The 20,560-nt window shown below is 39.3% G+C and overlaps 3 protein-coding genes across 3 annotated transcripts in view; 1 reads left to right on the top strand and 2 right to left on the bottom strand.

Moving 5' to 3' along the window:
• Positions 1 to 1,051, bottom strand: part of pdss1 (prenyl (decaprenyl) diphosphate synthase, subunit 1) — a 12,384-nt gene extending 11,333 nt beyond the window's left edge. Inside the window, exon 1 of the mRNA XM_017705469.2 lies at positions 928 to 1,051. The gene's annotated coding sequence lies outside the window, so the exon portion shown is untranslated. The remainder of the gene's footprint in view (positions 1 to 927) is intronic.
• Positions 804 to 19,711, top strand: LOC108431959 (protein adenylyltransferase SelO-like). The gene is made up of 20 exons (XM_017705459.2): positions 804 to 971; positions 2,234 to 2,441; positions 3,339 to 3,457; positions 5,280 to 5,408; positions 5,508 to 5,572; positions 5,657 to 5,713; positions 6,878 to 6,976; positions 7,736 to 7,803; positions 11,563 to 11,650; positions 11,976 to 12,045; positions 12,221 to 12,293; positions 12,367 to 12,450; positions 12,645 to 12,774; positions 13,476 to 13,520; positions 15,117 to 15,198; positions 15,507 to 15,599; positions 16,957 to 17,036; positions 17,125 to 17,168; positions 17,329 to 17,408; positions 18,148 to 19,711. The coding sequence occupies exons 2-20, from the start codon at positions 2,273 to 2,275 to the stop codon at positions 18,268 to 18,270; spliced, it is 1,698 nt and encodes a 565-aa protein (XP_017560948.2). The 5' UTR covers positions 804 to 971; positions 2,234 to 2,272; the 3' UTR covers positions 18,271 to 19,711.
• The window catches only part of LOC108431948 (amyloid beta (A4) precursor protein-binding, family B, member 1 interacting protein), a 52,387-nt gene continuing 51,471 nt past the window's right edge, over positions 19,645 to 20,560 (bottom strand). The window contains exon 14 of the mRNA XM_017705448.2: positions 19,645 to 20,560. Coding sequence (XP_017560937.2) covers positions 19,988 to 20,560 — 573 coding nt within the window. The 3' untranslated portion in view covers positions 19,645 to 19,987.

Below are 20,560 nucleotides of genomic sequence, written 5' to 3'. Positions count from 1 at the left end.
TTTAAATTCACTTTTATTCACCAACGTACATTAACAAGTAAAACATCCTCATCAGGCACAAAGCAGGCCTGTCCTTTCTCTGCTCTGACCAATGAACGGCGACCGGAAGCCGGGGGGTGCAGGATATATCGCCAAGCAGATGATGACGCGCCCCTCCTGACGCAGCCTGGCGGCTCTTACGAGAAGCGGTGCGTTCAGAGGAGCCAGCGATCACACGCTCACAGCCCCCTTCAAAATAAAAGCCAGCGAATCCCTGCAAAACCCTCAGCAACGAAGCGTTAGTCGATCACAGAGGAGAGGTAGTAATGCTGCACTGAGTAAGTAAGTAAAACTTTATTTATATAGCACTTCTCCAGAGTGACTCACGAAGTGCTTTGCAAAATACTTACAAATAAAATACAACACACGACAATTAGGATCATTATAATCATATACTGAAATAAATAATACACACAATTAAATACTCAAATGCAAACGATCAAAAGCTGTTAAAAGCAAGAGAATAAAAAAAAGTCTTTAAACTTTTTTTAAAAAAACCTGGATTGAATCAGAGAGTCTGACACTCAGTAGGAAGATTAACACTTGCATGTAGTTTACTGTTACTTTACTGTCAGTATAATTTCTTCTGGGACTAAAGTTTGGGGTCAGTGTATGTTTATATTTAAATTCAATTTAGATTTTCTCAATATATTTTAATTAACAGTTTTTTTCAATATAATTTTTACATTCACGTTTAATCGCAGTTTTGATTCAAATGATATTGGGACGTTGGAGCAGGGACTTTTAATTTGACACAAATTTGCCAAATGGTGCTAGAATCGCAGTGAAGCTATGAGAACTTTAAAATCCTCTGGTTTGGCTCACGAAACCTGTTTTTTGGCTAAAGATTAATCTTTATGTTTCGTTTCAGCCTCAAATAGCGCTTACCTGAAGTGTGTGGTTGGACTCGGTGAATCTGAGGAGACTCTGAGGTGATAAAGTACTGTGATATTAACACGACGTTGAAGTTCTTCCTATTCGCCAGCTAACGTTACTGGTTGGAATTTTCCCGTTCCACCTTAAATGGCGAAGCACTTACAGTCTGGCGTCTGAAGCGTTATAACAAGAAGAGCTGCACCATTTAAGGTGGAACGAAAAGCAAGTAGCCGGCGAACAGGGTTTCGCTGTGATAATAACGGCCGTACAGAACCGGTGGAGAGTCTGACGCTGCAGAACCGACTGAAAGAGCAACTTCAGTGAAATAATCAAGTAGAAATAAACGCCAAAAAACATCTTAAGTAACATCAGAACTCCTGCTTAATACATCCAGCATCTATCAGCTTAGGCACTTTCGCTTAAGTCTTATTGTTTTCGGTTTTACGGAGCCTTTAAGGTGACATGGTGATGGTTTGTAATAAGGCGTGGCCACAGAATAATGTAGCAGACCATTAATTACCATATTGAGACCAATTTACTATATTACAGCCACACATTAATACATTGAGGCCACAAGTTATGGGAAACTGAACTTGTGGTTTCAATATTTAAATTTGTTGACTAAAAAATAATCACCACGTCACCTTAAAGAGCCAAATCCCCTGTTGAAGTGTTTACCATTAAAGGGCCCATATCCTTAGTTTTCTTGTTTTCTTTTCACTTGGGATGTTTGAGGGGATTTCCAGTCTTAAGTCATTTCTACTTGACAACTGTCAGCTTCTCTTTATCCCTTACAGATAAACAGTCTGTCTCAACATGCCTTTTGGGCTGATGGTCTGCCCTGTATTGTGCCTCATTCAAAATGCAGTCAGTGTGAGTGGGTGGAGCTGAAGTGCCATGAGCTGAATAGTAGGACGTAGTAAATGTGACATCACAAAAACCATGAATTTTAAACAGGATGCTTTAGCAGCTTAGTTTCCATATGCAGACTGTATGAACCGGATAATGAATGGTATGTTTGGAATCTTTAACGGTGTTTTTACGTACTACACCAAACTCCTTTATTTAAAAAAAAAAAAGCTTTTCTTTCATGATATGAGCCCTTTAAGTGTCTTTGTTTTTGGTTAAACTGTCTAGTATTAGGTTTCTTATATTTCCACATTAGTTGTAATGTTATTAGTTGTCATTAGTTGTAATGTAAGTATGCCAAAGTACTGGGCATACTTCTCCATAGGATGTGTGGACGGTTTCTTGGTTTGTAAAATTTGTGTGCGTGTTTATTTATGTGTTTGTTGTTCCTGTGTGCTCTGTTGTCCAGGTTTGTTTTGGTGAGTTTGGTGAAAGATTGAGACCCTAAATGTCCCAAGTCATCGCCCTCACTGCACTGGTGATCAGCGTGTCCGCGGGGGCTTCAGGGTTTTGGGAGCCTGTTCAGAGCTGCCGTAAAGACCGGAGTGCATATTCTCAACCCAAGTGGACCTGCAGTGCTCCACCACCCCTTAAAATTACAGCCTGCAGACTGTTAGGTAGGCTGGTTACAAGAGGGTTATATGGGCCTCATTCCAAGCATCACATATTTTTGCAGGAACTGAAATTGAGAAAAACATAGATTATGTATATTTACTTGTTACTATGTGGAAAGAAATAGAAATTACATAAACGTAAAATAAATAAATAAATAAATACGTGTTTAACAGCCTTAACATGCCTTTTGGGCTGATGGGCTGCCCTGTATTTTGACTCATTCAGTCTGGGGGACTAAAGCACTCATTATAACTTCAGTGTGAGTGGGCGGAGCTAAACCATCATAAACCGAATAGGAGCACTTAGTAAACATGTTGGTTGTTGTGATATCACAAAAACAAAGAATTTTAAACAGAATGTTTTAAAGGGCAGATTTAAAGGGGCAGTCATGGTGCTGGAGGTTAGGGAACTGGCCCTGTGACCGGAAGGTCGCCGGTTCGATCCCCAGAGCCGACAGCACATGACTGAGGCGTCCTTGAGCAAGACACCTAACCCCCAACTCCTCCCCAGGTGCTGCAGATAGGGCTGCCCACTGCTCAGGGCAAATGTGTGCTCACTAGTGTGTATGTGGTGTTTCACTTCACGGATGGGTTAAATGTGGGACAAATAAGGGTCACTTAACTGTAGCAGCTTAGCTTCCATGTACAGACTGGGGACTGAATGGTGTGTTTTGAACCTTCTAAACATAACAAAATCATTAAAGTAAGTCTTCAAGGTTTACAGAGTCTGTTTCTGCTGTATGTACAAAAACACCGTATAGCTCAATGTGGGGAGTAAATGCATTTAGTTATGTTACGCCGCTCACAGCTTCTGTACTGCTTTGTGATAGTTTACACCTCGGACTGGTTTGTGGACGTGGTGCTTGGTCCACTTCATGTGACTTTTGTTGTGTTCTCCAGATTCTCTCCCCCTTGATGAAGTGAAGGACAACTTTGTTCGCACTGTGAAGAGATGTATATTTTCCCAGTGTCAGCCCACTCCGCTCAAGGGGGCAGTTCATCTTGCTGCCATATCAAAGGTAGGCAGTGAGCAGCTCGGTGAGTGAGCACTCAGGCTGCCTCACTTACTAGATCTTATTTTTTATGTTTGTTTTTGCTGATAATTTCAAGTTACACGAAAGAATGTCTCGGGTTTAAGTGTCAGCAAAGCACCATTTGAGCTGAATTAATTTTACCATGAAAGACTGCTATATAATATGTAAGGGACGTGGCTGGTCAGATGGTTCAGGCCAGATCTTTACGAATCCGCCACGCCACAGGACAGACTTAATAACTATAAGAACACACTACAGAGCCATGTCTGTGAGCAGGTATTATTGTACCTTCGGATTGGAGCAGGACTACAATTACTGGGGTAGCTTCAGGTTCAGCTAGTCACAGAAGACCATTCACTCCACAATTATTACAGTCAGACTGTAAAACTACACGCTGCAGATTCATACGGGATTAAAATCACTCCACAATTATTACAGTCAGACTGTAAAACTACACACACTGCAGATTCATACTGGATTAAAATCACTCCACAATTATTACAGTCAGACTGTAAAACTACACACACTGCAGATTCATACTGGATTAAAATCACTCCACAATTATTACAGTCAGACTGTAAAACTACACACTGCAGATTCATACTGGATTAAAATCACTCCACAATTATTACAGTCAGACTGTAAAACTACACGCTGCAGATTCATACTGGATTAAAATCACTCCACAATTATTACAGTCAGACTGTAAAACTACACACACTGCAGATTCATACTGGATTAAAATCACTCCACAATTATTACAGTCAGACTGTAAATCTACACGCTGCAGATTCATACTGGATTAAAATCACTCCACAATTATTACAGTCAGACTGTAAAACTACACACACTGCAGATTCATACTGGATTAAAATCACTCCACAATTATTACAGTCAGACTGTAAAACTACACACTGCAGATTCATACTGGATTAAAATCACTCCACAATTATTACAGTCAGACTGTAAAACTACACACACTGCAGATTCATACTGGATTAAAATCACTCCACAGTTATTACAGTCAGACTGTAAAAACTACACACACTGCAGATTCATACTGGATTAAAATCACTCCACAATTATTACAGTCAGACTGTAAAACTACACACACTGCAGATTCATACTGGATTAAAATCACTCCACAATTATTACAGTCAGACTGTAAAACTACACACTGCAGATTCATACTGGATTAAAATCGCTCCACAATTATTACCGTCAGACTGTAAAACTACACACTGCAGATTCATACTGGATTAAAATCACTCCACAATTATTACAGTCAGACTGTAAAACTACACACGCTGCAGATTCATACTGGATTAAAATCGCTCCACAATTATTACCGTCAGACTGTAAAACTACACACACTGCAGATTCATACTGGATTAAAATCACTCCACAATTATTACAGTCAGACTGTAAAACTACACACGCTGCAGATTCATACTGGATTAAAATCGCTCCACAATTATTACCGTCAGACTGTAAAACTACACACACTGCAGATTCATACTGGATTAAAATCACTCCACAATTATTACAGTCAGACTGTAAAACTACACACTGCAGATTCATACTGGATTAAAATCGCTCCACAATTATTACCGTCAGACTGTAAAAATACACACACTGTAGATTCATACTGGATTAAAATCACTCCACAATTATTACTGTCAGACTGTTAAAAATAACCCACACTGCAAGTAGTAGAAGTAAAATGATTTCTGCTCCGATAAAGCTTCATCATAATAGTGTGATTAGTGTCAGCTGCAGTGTAATATTTTTGCTTTCCTTTTTCTAGGATGTGTTGGAGGATATTTTGGACCTGGATGAGTCTGTGATGCATAGTAAAGATTTTGTTCAGTTCCTAAGTGGAGCGAGGCTTTTTCCTGGCTCTATTCCACTGGCTCACAGATACGGAGGCCATCAGGTAGCCTTGTACACAGGAATCTGTATTTTAACAACAGTGTGTGTGAAAATAGGGCAAGATCTGTACTAGACACACTAATGGATTACATTTGTTCTTCAGTTTGGCCACTGGGCAGGACAACTAGGAGATGGCAGAGCACATCTTCTGGGCGAATACACAAACAGGTTGCAATTTGGTATGTTTGATCTTTCTGCAAGTTTCTGGATACGAGTTGTTTGATAATGTCTTTATGAATCACTTTGGAACAGGAAAGGTGAGAGATGGGAGCTTCAACTGAAAGGCTCAGGAAAGACACCATACTCAAGGTGAAACCCTTTTTCAAGCTTAATAATAATAATAATGGACTTTATTTATGTACCACATACTCTTACATTTATGCAGCTCAAAGTGTTTCACAGTGATAGAGAGAGAAAATAAAGAAGTGATAGTCAAATAATGTGTAACGAGGATCGAGGTAGTGGACGCATGTGCGGAGCTAAGCGACTTTTATTAAGGGCAAATCCAGGGTCATGGTCAGAATGGTCCAGGTTCATATAGCCAATACAGATAGATCAGGGGTCAGACATGACTTAAACCAGACTACAACAGACCAAACACCACAGCAGAGACAAAGATCAGCACAATCAAACAAAGCAAACACCAATGCAGCAAACAAAGACCAGCCAAAACAAAGGGCAAACACAGGGCTTAAATACACAGGGAAAACGAGGGACAGGTGGAAAACAGGTGGAGACAATCAGGGGCGGAGTCATGAAACAAGGGGGCTAAACCAAAACAAACGCACATGGACAGGACTGGGAGGGGCCAATTTGGTTAGTTTATCAGGAATTCAGAGATGTATGAAGGTGCTGCACCATTAAGAGATTTAATTGTAATGAAATGTTATAGTTAATTCTAAAGGAAAACCAGCAGCCAGTGGACTGATGCTAAAACTGGTCTAATAAGATATCGTCTTCAAGAATTAATATAATTACTGTTTCTGTTATTATGACCTCAAGCTCTGTAATGCTCTCCTTGAAAACCCAAGAACAGGTGACACTCATAGCACTTGGAACTAAAACATTTTTAAATGCACTGATGTAATATTCAGTTTAAATTAGGCTTAATCTATCAATCTATTTCAGTGTATGTATTTTTGTATTTCCCCTTCATTTAGACTTCCTTTCTATCAATGTTTAATTGTTTTTATCTTGGTTTTTGTATATATATTTTTGTAAACTTCTTTTATAAAATGCTCTATGTAAATAAAATTCATTATTATTGTTATTAGTAATGATATTATTACAAGCTCAATATTTCCTCTATTTTCAGTTGCTTAGCTTCTGCATGTAGCATTACATTCCCTTCGTACAGTCTCAGGTGATGAATTGCCGGTCTGCCATACTAAGCTAATAATGCACGTAATACTGGAAATTCATTATTATAAGTCAGCTTGAAGCTCGTGATGTCTGTTGTGTTGTGTTTGGTAGGTCTGGAGATGGGCGTGCTGTGCTTCGCTCGTCAGTTAGGGAGTTCCTGTGCAGTGAGGCAATGCACTTCCTTAATGTTCCCACCAGCAGAGCACTGAGGTGAGTATTACATCACAGCAGCAGTGCCTTAACAGCACTTTTGGCCCCAATTTGTTGCATCTTCACATTCATATTCATATTGATTTGTGAACCGAAGGCACAATAATTCTCACATTCTCAGATTATTTTACAGAGAAAGACAATAACATTAATGCATTTTCATTTTGGTTGATGATGTTAAATCAACACTGTGATACTTCTTCAGTAAATGATGTGAGTGACATCAGTTGCGGTGGGCAGTATGATGATAAATGCCACAATACGCTTTTCTGGGCATATTGATGATTTCAGAATTAAACCCCTTAAAATCTCAGACTTTTTACATACTGAGGCTTTATTATTCAGTAACTACAGGGACTTCAATACAAACTGGTTGAGTTATTCTTAGGTCATAAAGCATGTAGTAAAACCTGACCATGGGTTCTCGAATATGAATATAAACTTCAGTTAGCTTTGCATGCTTACGTAAGATAATGATTCCTATAGAGAACATTAGCATTATTACAAGCAGTGTATTCTGAAAAAAATGAGTTTTTCTCTGCAAAAAAACACAAATACATTCAATTCTGATGCGCAAACAAACTTAAAGTGCCCTTTATAGGACACACTAACTTCATGTTTTATTAAACAGTGAGCATAAATGTTGGTGTTTAAATAAATAAAAACATTGTAGTTGTCAGACTGCAGGTTTGAGTGCAATCCTTCACAATGTTTTCATAATGATTGTTTATTATTTTTTAATGTCTTTGTTTCTGAAAGCCTCGTAGTGAGTGAGGAGGCCGTGTGGAGGGATCGGATTTATAACGGCAGTGTGAAGAGAGAGAGAGGTGAGTCAGGAATCCAACGTTTTCGTTCAAACGTGGAATAAAGGTTTTCAATAAAACCAATTTAGTTGCAGACAAATGTATAATTATGACTCTAATATGCTCATCCTGAGCTGTAGATGATTCTAAAATGATTGAGAATGCTGAATAGGGTAGAGAGTGAAATTATAATTAAATAATATATTTCAAAAGTGGAGAACAAATCTTAAATCTGATAACAAGTTGGGACACATGCAAAATGTAAATAATGAATGAATGAATGACTGAATGAATCCCTTTATTGTCACTAGTCACAAGTACCAGCGAAATTAGCCATCAACCCGTCCATACACACAATATGACAAGGAGGGGAGACGGGACAGGAAGACAGGGATGAGGAAAAGTACAGAATACATGGGGAAAGTGGAGGAGATAAAAAAATATCCCCCAGACTATGTTCCTAAGGGAGTACAGTCTGGAAACAGAAAAATCCACCTCAGCAACATGGGCACATAATAAGTACACATTTCAACATGAAGACCAGGACTTGCAACAGGGGAAGGGTGAGGGGTGGAGACAACCCAGCACAAGCAAGCAGCCATCCGGTTCTGCAGCCATGTCGGCGCTGATCAACGGACCGGACCCATCTTGCTGCACCGGGGGGGGTAAAAGCTGCAAAGGTGCGGGGGGCGGGGTTGGGTGGGTAGTGGGGAGGCCTGGAGAAGTCGCTTTACTTGGCATCCCAGTCTAGGTGCCTCAGTCCGCAGAGTGTAATAGCAATAATACAGCAAATTGCCATGGAGACAACCTTGAACGGGTCCCAGGCAGAGTCAACAATCAGCAGGTGTCTGGGGGAAATGGAGGAGGGGATACAAGAGCGTCTTGCTGCAGTGTTCTTCCGGAGTAATCGTTGTTCGAGCAGCGGCCTTGGCCAAGGCCAGTGCCGATTCGGGGAGCCGAAAGCAGATTAAACCGGGATTGTTTGGGCTTGGGGCGAGTAGTCACATTCCAATTTGCACGAAAGCTCTCTTGGTCCATTCTGGTCTCCAAATCGATCCATTTTCCTTTGCAAAGCCAAGAGCTTCTCCAAGATGTTATCCATGTTGCAGTTTATGGTCACAGTCTGAGTGCTGACAGCTCTGCCCACCACGTCAATCATGTCGGGCAGCTTTAAGGGGCCTTGGACAGCTGTCCCCATTCCTCGAATCTCGCAATAAACCAGGGCAATGCCTGATCCAATCAGCAAAGTACCTGTAATCATGGTTACGAATAGGTAGACGTCCTCAATGTTGTCCAAAGAAAGAACCGGCAGGCACACGACTCGCCACTTCTCCCACGCGTCCATCGTGTAGCCAGCTGCAAACGTTCCGGCAGGACAGGCTGGTTTCCCCAAACCCAGACTTCTGGTGTCAATTGCGTTGAGAGACCGTTTGATCAAATCCATCTTCCTTAGTTCGAAGAGCAGCGCAGAGAGAGTCTCTCAAAAGTATAAGACAGAAGACTAGACAAGAATGCAGAAGCAAAGCAGGAGAGATGAGGGAGAGGAGAGGGAGAAAGTGCGATCGCCTTCGTTGAGAGCAGATAGAGAACAACACAATGATGAAAACAAAATGCTGGATGGACAGATCTTTTAAACCCAATGTTTCATTGAAAATAGTGCAATAGTGTATCAACTGTTGAAACTGAGAAATTTTATTGTTTATTGAAAAATATTTGCCTATTTTGAATTTGATGCCAACAACATGTTGCAAAAAAGTTTGGATGAAGCAACGAAAGGCCGGTAAAGTTGTGTAATGCTAGAAAAAAAAAACAGCTGGTGGTTAATTGGCAACAGGTCAGTAACATGATTGAGTATAAAAAGAGCATCTCAGAGGAGAGTCTTTCAGAAGTACAGATGAGGAGGGGCTCACCACTCTGTGAAAGACTGTGAAGGCAAACAGTGCAACAATTCAAGTATAACGTTTCTCAACATAAAATAGCAAAGAACTTTTCATCGTTCATCATCTACGGTACATAATATCATTAAAAGATTCAGAGAAATGAGATTCAGAGATTCTGGAGAAATGGCTGTAAGGAAGGAGCAAGGCCAAAAACCCGTACTTACGGGCCGTAATCTTTGGGCCCTCAGATGGCACTGTATTGAAAATGGACATGATTCTGTAGTGGATATCACTGCATGGGCTCAGGGACACTGCTGAAAACCACTGTCTGTGAATACAGTTCATCACAGCATCCACAAATGCAAGTTAAAGCTCTTGAACCCAAAGAAGAGACCACACATAAAGAGCATCCAGAAATGTTGCCACCTTCTCTGGGCCTGAGCTGATTTTAAAATGGGCTGATGGTAAGTAGAAAAGTGTCCTGTGGGCTGACAAATCAACATCTGAAATTCTTTTTGGAAATCATGGACACTGTGTCCTCTGGGCTCAAGACCACTCAGCTTGTTATCAGCGCACAGTTCAAAAGCCAATATTCATGATGGTATAGGGGGGCATTAGTGCACATGTCATGTGTGACCTGCATATCTGTGAAAGCACCATTAATGGTGAATGATATATACAGGTTTTAGCAACATATGTTGCCGTCTAGACAAGGGTTTTTTTCAGAGAACACCTTGCTTATTGACGTCAAACCACATTTCTGCATGTATTACAACAGCATTGCTCCATATTAAAAACAGTCCAGAACCGCCCCCCCCACATTATGAAATGAAAAATATGTCAAAGGAGACCCTGAACTGATGAGCAGCTAAAATCCTGTATCAACAACAAGAACAAGAAAACATGTCACCTTCAAAACTATTGCCCTGTCTCCTCAGTTCCTGTTGTTAAAAGAAGAGGTGATAAAACACAGTGCTAAACATCCCAACGTCCCAACTTTTTTGGAACGTGTTGCTGGCATCAAATTCAAAATGGGCATATTTTTCAAAAAACAATAAAATTTCTCAGTTTCAACATTTGAATTGTTGTAGGTAGTATTTTCCTTCAAAAATAGGGTTCCCATGATTTGCACATCATTGCATTGTATTTTTATTTACATTTTGCACAGCATCCCAACCTTTTTTGGAAATGGGTTTGTAATAACATCACATAAAAAGTCTAAAATACCTTTTGGTGAATAGTTTGAAATATTTAAATCTCTGTTCTTTAATGGATTATAGTATGTAAAGGGCCTGTATCACAGTAAACCTGATTCCCCTGCTTTTTTGGAAGAGTTTGGTATAGTATGCAAAATTAGTTTCAAAACATGCAGCTCACTTTTTTTCCACACAGCTTTGTGTTTCTGTAATGTCACGAACACCTACACATGTACACCTCCACATCTGTCTATTCAGACTAGAACGTTTTATCATTCACCCTGAAGTTATAAGGACTTTTTCAGCCTAGACTGCTTTATGAATGAGGCGCAGTATAAAGTAGCCAGTCAGAACAGAGATAATTAATATACATCAGTCTTGAAGACTCAGTGCCGAAACAACCTGTTTAATTCTAAGAGACAAAATAGAGGTTGAAAAATTGTCATGTAAAAATAAATGATGGCACATAAAACCATGCGACCATTAAAAGTATGTGGAAAAAAGAAAGATGTAAGATATGAGCCCTGCAAAATAAATAATATAACAAGTGATTCAAAACTTATGAACAGTAAAGTGTGTATATTAAGATTCCATATATGCTAAGTAAATTTGATCTGATATGTACTGATTCTTGTAAAGCCTGTAGTTCTGCAGTTCCTGGGGCATTTAATAACACAGTGGAGCTTAAAAACACTGTGTTTCCGTAGGAGCTGTTGTACTTCGTCTGGCTCCATCATGGTTCCGGATAGGTTCTCTGGAGATTTTAGCCAAAGCTGGAGAGTTGGATGTCCTGAGGTGTGGCATTTTTTTATGTTGTTATATTTGCATTTGCAAAACCCTGTTGTGAATTTGTCTGAGGAAATGCTTGCTAACAAAGAATTTATTTGAATTTGAAATATATCAGAGAATCCCTCTTACCCATTGTAGTCCATCCATCCATCCTCAACCGCTTATCTGGGTCTGGGTCGCAGGGGCAGCAGCCTAAGCAGTCTCATAATGTAGTCTCATAAAAAAAAGTTCATTGTAAATTAGAAATTTCTACTATAAATAAAATGTCTTCTTTTTTTTTTATTCACAGCTGTTGATATTTATGTCTTTTGTGTTTATTTGTACTCAACAGGACTCTCCTAAACTTTGTAATTGAGCAGCATTTTGCAGTTATCAAACCAAGTGACCCTAATAAGTATGTGGTAAGCAGTAAAATCTGTTCATCATGCAAGATTTGATTGGTCATTTACTTGATTTTTAAGTATCAAAATACAGTTGGAGTATAGAACAGATTTTTGTCAAAAAATGAATATATATATATATATATATATATATATATAAAAACTTTGTGACTATTATGTTTGTTTTTTGGTTCAGGCCTTTTTCTCAGTTGTGGTGAATGAAACCGCACACATGATCGCCAAGTGGATGTCTGTCGGTTTTGCGCATGGTGGGTAAATTTATCAAAACGTGTCCTACAGTTTATCATTCACAGATCATATTGATAATTTGATTAATCCTAGGGGTGTGCAACACGGACAACTTCAGTCTTTTGTCCATCACCATTGATTATGGCCCTTTTGGATTTATGGAGACATATAACCCGAGTAAGTCTGTCAGTTTTTAACCTTTTATCATTTGTTTGTTTGTTTATCATGTCATACCCTCCTTATCATCAAGCATTCTTGGCCACATTCTTTCTTCTTGATTATGATTTTCTGCCATTTTAACCTTAAAAAATGTTTTATGCATTTTCAGTGCTTTTGTTTTTAAGTTCTTGAAATTTGTTTCTTGAATATAGACTTTGTGCCCAACTCATCTGATGATGAAGGACGGTACAGTATAGGAGCCCAAGCTAATGTTGGCCTATTTAATCTCCAGAAGCTTCTAGAAGCTCTCCACCCAGTGCTGTCATCAGATCAGAGAGAACAGTAAGTCTTTTAACTCAATCTCCTTACTAGCTGGCTTTCGATCCACATATGTTTATGCATATTTTAGCATACCAAATGAAAAAGGGCTGCAGATATTGAATAAGATTGGCAAAAATAAATAAATAAACCTGCACAGAAGTTAGTAAACTCACCTGAGATGGGTAGTTTATTAGTTTATTTATTAATTTATTTTTGGATAAAAATAAATAGGATCATTTACTAAATAAATGATGTAAACTTGAATGGAATGAAGGTATATGACTGACTAAAAGAGATGCACACACTCAGAGTGGTTTGGTGTGAAATGGTTTCTTGTAGAGAAACGTACAGACTCGGATGTCTTTACAGCGGTGGTGATAGGAACCAGATGATTGTCTACAATACAAATATAGCCATTATAGTTACTATCCAAAACCACCAATAAACCTACACGTCTTTTGAGGTTTTTATATGTAATGTTGATGTTGGTAAAATAGTCGAAAAAAGAAAAAAAAAACGTTTTCTTTCATGTTTTCATGTTTTATTTTTCTCCAAAAGCAGTAAACTCTTCAAATGTCTGGTTCCCATCACCACCACTGTGAACAACTGTTATTAGTATTTGACATCAAATCACTCTGAACAGCATTTTAGTTATTTAGCTTTTTTCATCTTTGTCAAGTGAGTGAATGAAGTTACTCAGTGTTGTTTCTGATGTCACTCAGGGCTGAACAAATACTGAGGGAATATCCACAAATCTACCGCAGAAGGTGAGTCTGGGTTTGTATGTAATTGATGGACTGTTTATTGGTTGCTGTATATGTTAAAGTAATGCTTTGTTGCTATTGAATATATAGAATAACATTTTCAGATGATAAATGCAAACTAGTATATTTACATTTACAGCATTTAGCAGACGCTCTTCTCCAGAGAAACTTACAAGACGTGCTTTGTCTTTCTAGAGAAGGTTTCGTTGCTAGTTATCAGTAGGTTAGAGAGAAAGACAGACCTGATCTCAGATACTGCTAGAAACAAAAAGTCTCTGTAGATACCCAGAAAAAAGGAACAGAGTTGAACACAGAACTACAATACAATACAATACAGTACAATACAATACAATACAGTACAATACAATACAATACAGTAAAATACAAAACACTACAATACACCACAGTACAATACACTACAATAAACTACAATACAAAATGCTACAATACAAAACAGTACAAAACAGTACAAAACAGTACAATACAAAACAGTACAATACAATACAATACACTACAATACAAAACAGTACAATACAAACCAGTACAATAAAATACAGTACAAAACGCTACAATACAAAACGCTACAATACAAAACAGTACAGTACAATACAAAACACTACAACACAATACAATACAGTGCAATACAATACAGTGCAATACAATACAATACAGTACAACACAATACAATACAATACAGTGCAATACAATACAGTGCAATACAAAACACTACAATACTACACAGTGCAATAAAAAACAATACATAAGTGCAGTGCAATACATTACAATCAATACCTAATTCAGAGCTCATTTAAGTGCTGTGTAAAGAGACGTGTCTTCAGTCGGAGTTTGAAGGCCGCGAGAGACTCTGCTGTTCGGACAGCCAGTGGGAATTCATTCCACCATCTGGGTGCCAGTATGGAGAACAGTCTCGACGTTTGTCTTCCATGCGCCTTGAAGGACGGCGGGTCAAGCCGAGCTGTACTCGAGGCTCGAAAGGGCTCGTGTATATTATAGCTACACAGAGCTAATATTTAGCAAATGAGCTAATGAGCTATGCTAGCACATTAGGGTGAAATATTATCTTAAAGCAGTAACTTGCGCAAATAACACATACACACACATTTCTTCTGAATGTAGTCCGTCAGCCAAGAAATGTTTCGTGTCTGAATTTTGCTTAAGTTTAGCACCAGGGCTGCATGGCTAATTTAGCTAACAAATACTTTAATCTGAAAATTGAAGATGTTGTATAGCTATAAACAGTATTAGCTTATGCTGAAGCTTAAATGTAGTCACAGCACGTCATAAAGGGTCAAAAACCATATTATCAACTCTTTAAGATTACTGACAACTCAATACGGGTTGAGGCAAGAGATTTAGGCCTGCGCACAGCACAGTACTAAACTGGTGCGGTATGAGCTTCCTTTACTGGTTAGCTACATTAGCCTCGTAGCCTAGTACCTGTAAAAAAAAGTAAAAAGAAGCAAGTTTTGACTACATTTGGGTGATGGATAACTGTAAATGAGTTTTTTCACCGCATTATTCCTGTGTTCTCTGTGTTTGTGGTCTGAAATTGTTGTGTGTGCTTCTTTTTCCTTGCAGGTTTCATGAGTTGTTCAAAGGAAAATTAGGCCTCCTTGGAGATGAAGATGATGATGTATATCTGATCGCATTTCTGCTAAAGGTTTGTGAAGTGAAATAATAAATGTTGTTGCTAGCACATTCTTTAAGTGCTACCATATGATATACGAGATATGGTATATGATATGATATACTATATGATATGATGTGATGTATGATATGATATACGATATATGATATGATATACGATATATGATACGATTACAATATGATATGATATGATTTGATATGATATGATACGCCATCTGTGCTGTTAATGTTCCTCTATTCCAGTGGTTTACATGCTGTACTCGTTTACTTTGTGTGATCTCTTCTGATTTGTTGTATGCTTCTCTTGCTCTGGACTCTAAGCTAATGGAGGACTCGGGTGCAGATTTCACCATGACTTTCAGGCAGCTGAGTGAAGTGACTCTACTTCAGCTCCAGAACAGCTCCATCACTCAGGTTCTGCTTTCTTCTCTCCGCTACAAATGAACTAACTAGACCTCATGGTCGACTGACTGTCTTAGTATATACACACTTTTTAAAGGAACAATCTGGGCCAAACTGGAAATTGTAACCACTACGTTTTTGCTACATGTTACTTGTGTTTAAATGTACTTACTAGCTTTCTACAGCTGTTCCATGGTAGTCTCTAGAGTGCGATTTCTGCTTTAAAGACTTAAGAACCCCCTCGATTCTGATGACGCATATTGACGTTGGGAGAAACTCTTGCAAAGCTCTTGCTTTGAATTGGACTTTTGGGGGGTGGGCTTTTTGAAAGAATGATGCTAGCTTGGTTATAGGATGAGATATAGTGTCTGGTTGGGATATAATGATGTGTTGCAGAATGCTGCATAACATAAGAAATAACTTATTAAACAATAGTTTTGGGCTGGAATACCCATTTAAATTTTTAGATATGAAGCATCTCATGAACCTGGCTTGTCACTCAGTCACTCAGTCACTCAGTCACTCAGTCACTCAGTCACTCAGTCACTCAGTCACTCAGTCACTCAGTCACTCAGTCACTCAGTCACTCACTCACTCAGTCACTCACTCACTCAGTCACTCACTCACTCAGTCACTCAGTCAGTCACTCACTCACTCACTCACTCACTCACTCACTCACAGTGGGCTGAACGATTTCCACTAGGGGACACTGTTAGCACTCAGATTGCTTTTGGTGCTTTATAAGAGTGATACTTTGCTTCACTGACAACATGTATCCTTGTTGAAAATATGGAGATTGAATGTTGAAAATATTGAAAATATTTTGCACTTAAGAAACAAATGTAGCTTTTGCTCTACACATGACTATTTCATGTCAGTACAACCAGCATTAGCTGCTAAATAAACACAGCTAAGAAGCAAGATAACTGGTCAGACAATTTAGCCTCTTTAGGCTTGTTATTTAGTCGTTGCATACAATGACCAAGAAAAGACCATTAAATATTTCATCACAATTATACATATTTACCCTCCTGATGATTTTGGTGCCTGCAAACTAACTAGAACTACGAACTAGAGCTCCGCAGTCTGAGATGTTCATCTGCCTCCCACTATACTAAGTTCTTCTAATGGTCATGAAATTTCTTCATAACATGTTGTCCTGATATGCATCTATCAGTAGTCACTGGTTTTTATTAATGTAATTCCCCTTTTTTACTCTGATACACTTCTGACACTCAACACTGGTTTTCATACATCTATTTCTCATTTGTTACTCTGATAGGCTTCTAACAGTGGTCATCTGTTAGCGTTGGTTAATTTAATCAATGGTTTACCTAAATACTTTTGTCCAATGTGTTTTTTCTCACAGGCGATGTGGGCTCTCTGGGACCTTTCCTCTCATGAGCATTTCTGGGACTGGGTCAGTTTGTATTTACAGAGGCTTAGAAGGTAATGCTGCATCTTTTGACATCAGCTTAGTATTAGTGTTTATTATTAGTGTTTGGGGTTTTTCCTTAAGCAAATTTTCCTCTTACAGTCAGAGTGGTGATTCAGATGAATATCGACAGTGCAGGATGAGGGGTACGCTATATTCACTGTGATAATAAAGCACTAAAATGCTGGTAAACTTCAAGCATTTTGCCAACAGGCCAATTCTAGATGGCAGTGCTCTTTCATTAACCATTTCTTTTTTTTACGTCATTTGTCTTTCTATTTTGTAATCTGTGTGGGTGAAATCTAGCTGCTAATCCATGGTACGTGTTACGGAACTGGATGGCAGAGTCCGCTATTAGGAAAGCAGAGAACAACGACTTCTCTGAGGTGAGGAACTGTTGCTCAAATCTGACCCTGAAAAAATCTCTTTTTGCTGTGTGCTGCTGCTTGATGTAAATTGAATGCCAGTTAAATAATCTTGTCTTATTTAATGTGTGAATTTCAGTGATGCTTAATGATACATGCCAAATTGGTACATGTGCACTATGTTCATAATCCTCCTCAGATTACTGGTCATTACACTGTACCTTGGTGAATGAAAAGAACCTGCATTTCTAACAAACAGTGTAAATGTTCCCTCAAAGCTACAGCAGTGGTTTTAAGGTCTGATTGTGGACCTTAAATAAGTTTTTCAAGGTGAAAACTTTGTATTTGTACCTTTTCACAACCTAAAGTTTTAAAACAGAACAGCAAAATAAAAGCCTGGAGACGAGACGTGGTGTGTGTGGAGTACAACTTAGAAAATATCATTTCAGTGGATTATGGTTCACTTATGTTCCCTGACTAAAGGTACTGAGATGTAGCCTTGAGGGGACCACCCCAGTGACAAGAGGGGCACTGCCCCAGTGACAGTTTGCTACCTTTATTTATGAGAGTGTACAGTATACAATCAGGGACACTATATAGAACGCTGGGGATAACAGTTTTATACACCAACATTACATGCGTTTTACTCCCAATTTTTCCATAATAAAAAAAAATTCGTATCTCAAAGATCTGCAGCAAAAGACCCTGGATAAAATTCTTCTTCGGTCTCTGAAAATGTCACTTTCTGCTTGGCCTATAGGTGGAGCTGTTGCAGCAGATTCTGACTAAGCCCTTTGTGAAGCAGGAGCAGGCTGAGAGTGCCGGATACGCCAGCAGACCTCCAGCATGGGCTTCAGAACTGAGCGTTAGCTGTTCTTCCTGACCTATCGTACCACACACACACACACACACACACACACACACACACTAATCTGCTAAATGCTGCTAAAGAGCTTTACTAAACACTCTTATATACTAGACTTTTATAAGAGGAAGACACAGTTCTCTGGTAATAGCTTAGATAGAATTGCTCATGATGCTCAACATGGCACTGGTGTTATGGGACATCCCACCTTTCAGTCATATACTTACATTAACACAAGAGCACATGTTCTTGCAACATCTTACTTATAGGAACAAATGTAAAGGAGGTTTCAACCATAGGAACAGCCGTAAAGAAGGTTGAAACCATAGAAACAGCCGTAAAGAAGACTAAAACCATAGGAGCAGCCATAAAGAAGGTTGAAACCATAGGAACAGCCGTAAAGAAGGTTGAAACCGTAGAAGCCTTCATAAAGAAGAAGTGCTAGAAATAGTCGTAAGGAAAGCTGAAACCATACAAACAACTGTAAAGAAAGTTGAATCAATAGAAACAGCTGTAAAACAGACCACATAATCCAAATTAACGCTTAATCTCTAGCAATGGCCATAAGGAATGTTGAAACCATAGAAACAATCATAAATAAGGTTAAAACCATAGTAACACAATTAAGAACAATGAAACAGACCTAAAGAAGGTTGATACCTTTATGTGAAATGGCCATAAAGAACACTGAAACTGAGCTATTAAAACAGTCCAAAAAAGCATTGAATCCATAGAAACAGTCATAAGGAACACTGAAACTATAGAAACTTCTGTAAAGAAAGTTGAAACCATAGAAACAGCAGAGAGGAAGGCTGAAACCATAGAGACAAATGCAGAAAAGGATGAAACCACAGAAACAGCCGTAAAGAAAGTTGAAAGCGTAGAAACAGCCATACGGAATGTTCGAATCGTAGAAACAGTCATAATAAGGATGGAAACCATAGAAACAGCTGTAAAGAACAATGAACCTATAGAAAATTACCATAAGGAAGGTTGAAACCATAGAAACGGCCATGAAGAATGTTCACAAAATAGGTCCTGTTTTGTGACGATACAAACATGTGAAGTGGCTGGACCAGCTAAAAAAATGTTTTGTGTTATTCCAGCCAAAGGTGACAAATTTATTCATCTCTCGTCAGATTTGGCCAGAGATTTTTTAAATGGGAGCTCGACTGTCAGTTTGGGATTTGTAGGTTCCTCTTTCTCACATAGTACATAGGACATTGGTGATATGGGACTGGAAATAACTGCCCAGAGGCCACAGATTGAACTGACTAAGCTACGAAGACTGACTGGAGCATCCTGCATGGTTTACTTTAGGTCCTCACTCACTGTAGTATTCAGCAGTCAGATAGCAGGGCTGTAGAGATATAGATTTGTGCACAGTTGAAATCCAGTTGTAATTATTTATTGTAGTAAAAGATTCCATGTTTAATGCATTAAAATGTATTCAAGAATGGGCCTGGGTTGTTCTTCTTTATCCAGTCAAAAGAGCATTTTATTATACATTTATTATAATATTTCAACCCCCTTTGCCCTCTTTCAGCTGGTTGTCCATCAAAATAACAGTTGAAACAGTGTAGAATTGGTAGATCATTAAAATGTTCAGAGAAAAAGCTACAAATATTTGCAGCATACATAGCATTTATTATGAACAAGAGGCCAAAAAAATGTCCTGTCCAAAAAAAAATATATAGCCTAATATAAAAGTCACACTGCTCTTCCCAAAACCTGGTCATTGTCCTTGCCCCCCTCGCTTTTTCTGCATGGCTTTCTGCAGTTCTGACATGAAATCGCCACCAGATGGCGCCGATAGAGTTGGTGTAGTCCTCTTTGGAGGTGGGGGGCCGACTCTTCTCTGTGAGGCGGTTGGATGGAGTGCACCAGAGGCAGGTGGAGGTGGTGGAGGCGGAGGGGGTGGAGGCAGATCTCCACCAGCCGCCGCTGGTGGGTTGAAGGGAGCTGGTGGAGGTGGAAGAGCAGTATGGAATGGATCTGGAGGTGGTGGAGGAAGGTCTGCACTCATAAATCCCCCCATAACTGGAGGAGGTGGGGGTAGGAAGTCAGGAGGTAGCTCTGCATCGTCGCTCAGAGGTGGCGGAGGCGGGAAGTCCATCGGCGGAGGAGGAGGGAAGGCCGGCTGTGAGTGCTGCGGGGCGGAGCGAGGTGGATTTGGCTCTTTCTTCACAGGCATGGCCCAGGCAGGTGGAGGTGGGGGTGGAGGAGGAAGTGTAGGGTCGGGAGGGGGAGGTGGTAGGATGTCCACTGGGGCTGGAGGTGGTGGAAAAGATGACTGGTTGCTGGGGCC

The sequence above is a fragment of the Pygocentrus nattereri genome, chromosome 3 (assembly GCF_015220715.1).
Source record: "Pygocentrus nattereri isolate fPygNat1 chromosome 3, fPygNat1.pri, whole genome shotgun sequence".
NCBI classification, from domain to species: Eukaryota; Metazoa; Chordata; class Actinopteri; order Characiformes; family Serrasalmidae; genus Pygocentrus; species Pygocentrus nattereri.
This window is presented reverse-complemented; position numbering and strand designations above follow the sequence as displayed.

Coding starts and splice junctions, on each gene's coding strand:
- LOC108431959 (XM_017705459.2), top strand. CDS start 2,273: ATGTCCCAAGTCATCGCCCTCACTGCACTGGTGATCAGCGTGTCCGCG. Junction 12,046..12,220: donor GTGACCCTAATAAGTATGTG/GTAAGCAGTAAA, acceptor TTTTTGGTTCAG/GCCTTTTTCTCAGTTGTGGT. Junction 13,521..15,116: donor CCACAAATCTACCGCAGAAG/GTGAGTCTGGGT, acceptor TTTTCCTTGCAG/GTTTCATGAGTTGTTCAAAG.